At 51.2% G+C, this 7,500-nt stretch overlaps 1 protein-coding gene across 1 annotated transcript; it reads right to left on the bottom strand.

Annotated features, from left to right (window-relative positions):
- Positions 1 to 544: 544 nt before the first annotated feature.
- On the bottom strand, positions 545 to 6,107 carry LOC105902205 (thyrotropin-releasing hormone receptor-like). The gene is made up of 2 exons (XM_012829746.3): positions 5,144 to 6,107; positions 545 to 2,099 (listed from the first exon to the last, which is right to left on the bottom strand). The coding sequence occupies exons 1-2, from the start codon at positions 6,044 to 6,046 to the stop codon at positions 1,656 to 1,658; spliced, it is 1,347 nt and encodes a 448-aa protein (XP_012685200.3). The 5' UTR covers positions 6,047 to 6,107; the 3' UTR covers positions 545 to 1,655.
- Positions 6,108 to 7,500: the final 1,393 nt, after the last annotated feature.

Here is a 7,500-nt window from a genome sequence, read left to right as displayed (position 1 = left end):
TTACATATCCCATCAACCCCCATATCCCATCTAAATGCCCCATGCCTACATATCCCATCAGCCCCCATATCCCATATCCCATCACACACTCACACTCTCAGTGAGATGGTCAACACACACACACACACACACACACACACACACACTCACTCTCTCAGTGAGATGGTCAACACACACACACACACACACACACACACACACACACACACACACACACACACACACACACACACACACACACACACACACACTCTTACTCTCTTAGTGAGATTCCTGTCACTGTGCAGACAGCAGCTCAGATCAATACCTGCCCTGCTAACAAACATAATCATCTGGGGGGAGAATTATGGCCTGCATGTCGATAACTGCCCCAGCTGGGGCACTCCGTCACACCACACGTGATCACATGACCAGGCCATTACCCCCACAGCAGGAGACTCTGGGAAGAATGGGCCTGATTGGGTGGCATCCACAACCCCAGGGCGGCGCCAGGCCTGTCACTCAAACAGATCATTTCCAGCTGTTTTACTGGGGATACGACTTCGGCTGGGTGACAGCTAACGTCTGGCTCTGAGTGACAGCTAACGTCTGGCTCTGGGTGACAGCTAACGTCTGGCTCTGGGTGACAGCTAACGTCTGGCTCTGAGTGACAGCTAACGTCTGGCTCTGAGTGACAGCTAACGTCTGTCTCTGGTTCTGAGAGCCCAATGTTCTGCACGGTTCTGAGAGCCCAATGTTCTGCATGGTTCCGTGGGCCCAATGTTCTGCATGGGTTAAGATGAGTGATTCTAACATCGAGCGAAACCTGGGTCACAAACAGGTAAAATATTTACACATGACAAGCACTTTTACAACAACATTATCACAACATTAGACTTTTCACATTCCCATACAAAACATTTCAATGAAAAATAAATAAAGATAGATAGAGTTTTATAGACAGGGTGGTCATATTTTGCCTTCATGCATTTGTACCTGTCTTTAGGTTCCTGTACCTGTTCTTTACGTTCCTGTACCTGTCTTTAGATTCTGCTTCTTTAGGTTTTTGTACCTGTCTTTAGATTCTGCTTTTTTAGGTTGCTGTACCTGTCTTTAGGTTCTGCTTTTTTAGGTTCTTGTACCTGTCTTTAGATTCTGCTTCTTTAGGTTCTTGTACCTGTCTTTAGGTTCTTGTACCTGTCTTTAAGTTACTTAAGATTACTACTACCATACCAACCAATCAAATTCTCGGGTAGGGTTTCCCCACTAACCAATCAAATCCTCAGATAGGGTTGACCCACCAAACAATTAAATCAAACCAAGTAAGCACAGTGTGACCTGAGTACAGGAATATAAGAATCTGATGTCCGTGAATAAACAGCCTCATTGACCGAGTCGCTTTTAAAGAATCTGATGTCCGTGAATAAACAGCCTTCGTGACCGAGTCGCTTTTAGAGAATCTGATGTCCGTGAATAAACAGCCTCCGTGACCGAGTCGCTTTTAGAGAATCTGATGTCCGTGAATAAACAGCCTCTGTGACCGAGTTGCTTTTAGAGGCCTCAGTGTCCGATTCGCCTTCACAGTCCCATTGGTCCATACGGTTCTGAGTCAGTTGTGTGTGTCTGTACAGAAGCTCAACTCTCTCATCTCTCTCTCACTCTCTCTCTGCTGGACCTCAGGCGATGCTGAACATGGCTGCTGTGTCCTCCCCTCCAGGCTGCGGGGAGAAGTTTACTCTCTTGGTGGCGACGCTGTAGGGGTTCAGCTCCTCCTGCTCCGTCAGGCGCTCCGGGCTCTCCTGGGAGGAGTTCTTCATCGCGCTGTAGTACACAGGAGGGTTGTGATTGGGTGCCCTCTGGCTGCCCCCGCCCCCCGCCCCCCCGCCGGCTCCGCCCTGGCAGTGACAGAGCTTGCGGAAGGCGGAGCGGAACTTCTGGGACATGAGGTTGTAGATAATGGGGTTGATGGCGGAGTTGGCGTAGACGCAGGTGCGGCAGAAGAGCAGGAACCAGGTGTCCAGGTAGGGTGGGTCCATCAGGGAGTTCACCACCACCAGGGCCCGGTACGGCAGCCACAGCAGGGCAAACAGAACCACCACCACCGCCAACATCTTAGTCACCTGCACAGAGAAGAACAGAACCACCACCACCGCCAACATCTTAGTCACCTGCACAGAGTGTATGTGTGTGTGTGTGTGTCAGTCAGGAGAGATGTTTAATGTCATGACCTATGACCTCTCATCCTTATCGCTGCGCTTCATGCGTTCTCACTGCTGTCTCACTTCATGCGTTAATGACGACGGGGACGCTGCCGAGTTTAACGCCGCTCTGTCTGGATTTGTTTGCTTACCCGTTGCACCTGCTCTCCGCTACCGTCTACTCCCTGGACAACTAGCTGGCTAGCTGGCAGTCTCCTGCTAGCCAGTGGCTACGGACGAGCCAGCCGGCTCCCTGTTGGATAATCTTGTCCATGCTCCTTACTACTACTCTGAAGCAAATTGCCTGGATTGCCTCTCAACTGTCGGTTTCGTCACCCACTCCGCCCCCTGGTACACTGACCAACTTCGCCACCTCAAACAGCATGGCCGTCAACTGGAACGTCTTGCCAAAAAAACTGGACTCACTGTTCACCTTGACGCCCTCAAACTCCACCAACAACAATATAAATATAAAGATGCCCTCAACACCGCTCGCTCTTCTCACTACTCCTCAATCATCCAATCTGGCTCCAACAACCCCAGAACGCTTTTCTCCACCATCAACAAACTCCTCAAGCCCATGGACACCATCTCCACCTCCTTCACCACCAGCAAATGCAACTAATTTCTATCATTCTTCAATGACAAAATCATCGCAATTCACAACCAGCTGGCTGCCCTCTCCCCCTCCACTACCATCCCCCCAGCCCTCAACATGACCCTCCCGTACCTCCAAGCCACTAATTCTCATCCTTCAGTTCAATCACTGAAACGGACCTCTCCTCAATAGTCTCCTGCATGAAGACCTCCACCTGTGCCCTTGACCCCCTCCCCTCTTCCTTAGTCAAGGCCTGCCTCCCCTCACTCTCCCCCTCTCATCACCAACATCATCAACTCCTCACTGTCCTCTGGTCTTGTATCCCCCCCCCCCACTCAAGCTTGCTGATGTCACCCCCGTACTGAAAAAACCTGGTCTTGACCCCAACATCCCCAACAACTACCGGCCCATCTCCAACCTCCCCTACCTGTCAAAAGTCCTTGAGAGAGCTGTTGCATCTCAACTCAAGTCCCACCTCAATCTCCATAATCTCTACGAACGCTTCCAATCCGGCTTCCGTTCAAAACACAGCACAGAAACCGCCCTACTGAAAATCACTAATGACATAATTCTCTCTGCTGACTCTGGCTTCCTCACTATCCTCATCCTCCTCGACCTCAGTGCCGCCTTCGACACCATCAACCACTCCATTCTCCTCTCACGTCTCCAGCACTCCCTTGGCATAACTGGCAATGCCCTCTCCTGGTTCACCTCATACCTCTCAGACCGACATCAATTAATTTCCATAAACAACTGTAAATCCCCCACCTCCCCAGTCACCCACGGTGTCCCCCAAGGTTCCGTGCTTGGTCCCCTCCTCTTCATCATTTACATCCTTACCCTTGGACAAATCATCCGTCGCCATGGTCTCGATTTCCACAGCTACGCTGACGACACCCAACTCTACTTCTCCTCCAAGACCATCACCTCAGTCACCCACTCCACTCTCACCACCTGTCTCACTGATATAAAATCATGGATGCAACAGAATTTTCTCAAACTCAACTGCAATCAATCTGAAATACTCATAATCGGCCCTAAACACCTCACCCGCTCAGCCCAGACCTTCTCTCTCAACATTGACGGCTCCATCTTCACCCCCTCCACCCAGGTCTGCAACCTCGGTATCATCCTCGACCCCAGCCTCTCTTTCCGACCCCACGCCAACCACATTACCAAAATTGCTTTCTTTTACCTCAAGAACATTGCACGTCTCCGTCCCTCCCTGTCCTTTGACACCACCAAAATTCGAATCCATGCCCTCATAACCTCCAGACTCGACTACTGCAACAGCATCCTCTATGGCTCTCCCAACACAATCCTCAACAAACTTCAATATGTTCAGAACTCGGCCGCTCGACTGCTCACCTCTACCCGCCGCTATGAACACATCACCCCGGTCCGACGCAACCTCCACTGGCTCCCGCTCAAGTACAGGATAGACTTTAAAATATTACTCACCACCTACAAAGCCCTAAACAACCTGGCCCCTCCCTACCTTTCAGACCTCCTCCCCCTCCTCGCCCCAACCCGTTGCCTCAGGTCCGCCGGCGCAAACACTCTGAAGACCATCAGGACCAAGCGCCGGACCTGCGGTGACAGGGCCTTCTCAGTTGCTGCACCCTCCCTCTGGAACGCCCTCCCCATCCACATCCGTCAGGCTCCCACCCTACCATCATTTAAACAAGCCCTCAAAACTCACCTCTTCAAACTCGCCTTCACCTGCTAACCCCTGCTCCCTACCCTCCACTACCTGAATCATTCCGCACAGCTTTTATTTTTTACTAAAATGTTCTGTTTTGTTTGATCCCTATTCCTATTTTTTGTTGTTGTATTGTTTGTTTGTCTTTGCCCTATGTAAAGCGTCTTTGAGTGTCTAGAAAAGCGCTATGTAAAAATAAAGTAGTATTATTATTATTATATATCACTGCTATCTCACTGGATGTTGAATGATATGACAAGTTAGCCTAACCCAAGTTATAACACCTGCACCTGTTATGACATGCTTATGACCATGTCAGTCTTATGATGAGCGTTACGGTCAGGACTTACCAAACATCTAGACAAACACCTGTACTCCAGAGGACACTGATATAGTTCACCTGTAATATAGTTCACCTGATATAGTTCACCTGATATAGTTCACCTGTAATATAGTTCACCTGATATAGTTCACCTGATATAGTTCACCTGATATAGTTCACCTGTAATATAGTTCACCTGATATAGTTCACCTGATATAGTTCACCTGATATAGTTCACCTGTAATATAGTTCACCTGATATAGTTCACCTGATATAGTTCACCTGATATAGTTCACCTGTGATATAGTTCACCTGTTTGCTAGATGACACTGATGTGAGCTCACCTGTTTCCTGGAGGACATGGCGCCCTTGTTAGCTTTGGTGCTTGCGAGTCCATGCAGGGTGCTGTTGGCACGGCCCTGGTGGACGGAGCCGTTGCCCCCGCCATGCCCCCCCAGGCTGGCGGGCAGAGGGCTCATGACGAGGATCCGGGCGATGAGCCCGTAGAGAACCAGAGCCACCAGGAGCGGAACCAGGTAGAATAGCGTGAGGTCCAGGAAGTAGATGGGCGTGTAGAGGTTGCGCGAGACGCGGTAGCCGCAGGCGACCAGAACGCCGTCGGCGTAGCGCGTCTCGTGCACGTCCACCAGGAAGAACCACATGGTGCAGTAGAGCGCGGTGAGCAGCCAGACGCCGGCGATGATGCGCTTGGCGCGCGCCACCGTGCAGATGAACTGCGCCCGGATGGGGTGGCAGATGGCGATGTAGCGCTCCACGGTGAAGGCGGTGATGGAGCAGGACGACACGTTGATGCCCAGGTACTGCAGGTAGGTGATGAGGAGGCAGCCCCAGTAGCCGTACACCCAGGAGGCCAGCACCTCGGAGAGGTTGGGCAGCCCGGCCGCCACCAGCACCACCAGGTCGGCCAGCGCCAGGCTCACCAGGTAGCAGTTGGTGGGCGTGACCATGTGCCTGGAGCGGAGCACCACCATGACCACCATCACGTTGCCAGTGATGCCCACGCCACAGATCAGCAGCGCCAGCAGGATGGTGATCGCCTGCAGCTCCGCCGGCGTCTGGGGCATGCTGGGCAGGGGGGGGGCAGTGCTGGCGCTGGCGTTCACGAGCAGCTGGAGAAGGGTCACACTGCGGGCACTCTCAGTGGCATTGGGGAGCAGCTGGTGGAGGGTCTGGGCGCTGGCTGAAGCTTTGAGGAGCCGCTGGAGGGTTTGAGTAACACTCTCCATCTCTCCTCTGCTCTGGAACAATCCTCTCCTCTCCTCTCCTCTCCTCTCCTCTCTTCTCCTATCCTATCCTATCCTCCTCTCCTCTCCTCCGGAACAGTCCTCTCCTCTCCTCCCCTCTCCTCTCCTCCCCTCCCTCTCTCTCCCTCTCCTCTCTTGCCCTCTCTCTCCCTCTCCTCTCCTCTCCTCTCCTCTCCTCCTCTCCTCTCCTCTCCTCACTCAGACAAACACAGCGCAGCTCTGGAGGCACATAAACACATCAAACTCATCTCTCACACGGAGCCGAGGTATTACATCAACATATACAATTATACGTCACTTAACAGAGCATTGCTTATTAATATTACATGATCACAATCACAACCGTATCAGTATTCTATTGCTGATGAGATTTTGGACAGAACGTAACAACGTAACCCTCTCCTTTGACTGAAAGCCATTAAAGAAATGAGTGGGTAAAAACTACAGTAACTAATGTGATCATTAGAGTTAAACATAACATCATTAACACACACACACACACACACACACACACACACACACACACACACACACACACACACACACACACACACACACACACACACACACACACACACACACCCACACCCACACCCACACACCCACACACCCACACACACACACACACACGCTCACCATGTCTGGACTACAGTAACTAATGTGATCATTAGAGTTACATAACAAGCGCAAAACAAATCAACAAAATAGAAATTCAATCTGGAATATCTCTCTCACACACACACACACACACACACACTCCCTCACACACACACACACACACTCACCATGACTTAGTCGAGTTCCTCCGGCGACGCTGATTTCTGCTCTTCTGAAGCTTTGAGAGCTTGCACTGGGACAGCTATCCTTTGTGTGTGTGAGAGGTGTGTGTGTGTGTGAGAGGTGTGTGTGTTGGGAGATGCTAGAGGTATGACTTGTTAGGCTCCCGCTCTACAGCGGTGTGTGTCGCTCTACAGCGGTATGTCTCCTTTGAGAGCGCAGAGGAGAGAGTGTGTGTGTGTGTGTGTGTCCTTTTGAGAACGCAGAGAGAGTGTGTGTCCTTTTGAGAACGCAGAGGAGTGTATGTCCTTTTGAGAACGCAGAGGAGAGAGTGTGTGTCCTTTTGAGAACGCAGAGAGAGTGTGTGTGTCCTTTTGAGAACGCAGAGAGAGTGTGTGTCCTTTTGAGAACGCAGAGAGAGTGTGTGTCCTTTTGAGAGCGCAGAGGAGAGAGTGTGTGTCCTCTTGAGAACGCAGAGAGAGTGTGTGTCCTTTTGAGAGCGCAGAGGAGAGAGTGTGTGTCCTCTTGAGAACGCAGAGCAGAGAGTGTGTGTCCTTTTGAGAACGCAGAGGAGAGAGTGTGTGTGTCCTTTTGAGAACGCAGAGCAGAGAGTGTGTGTCCTTTTGAGAGCGCAGAGGAGAGAGTGTGTGTCCTCTTGA

The sequence above is a fragment of the Clupea harengus genome, chromosome 4 (genome assembly GCF_900700415.2).
Source record: "Clupea harengus chromosome 4, Ch_v2.0.2, whole genome shotgun sequence".
Lineage (NCBI taxonomy): Eukaryota > Metazoa > Chordata > Actinopteri > Clupeiformes > Clupeidae > Clupea > Clupea harengus.
Note: the sequence above shows the minus strand (reverse complement) of the source record. Positions and strands in the feature narration are given on the sequence as shown.

Excerpts from the sequence above, each read along its gene's own strand:
- LOC105902205 (XM_012829746.3), bottom strand. The coding sequence starts at position 6,046 with ATGGAGAGTGTTACTCAAACCCTCCAGCGGCTCCTCAAAGCTTCAGCC. Across the intron at positions 2,100-5,143 it reads CCATGTCCTCCAGGAAACAG|GTGACTAAGATGTTGGCGGT; the intron begins GTGAGCTCACAT and ends TTCTCTGTGCAG.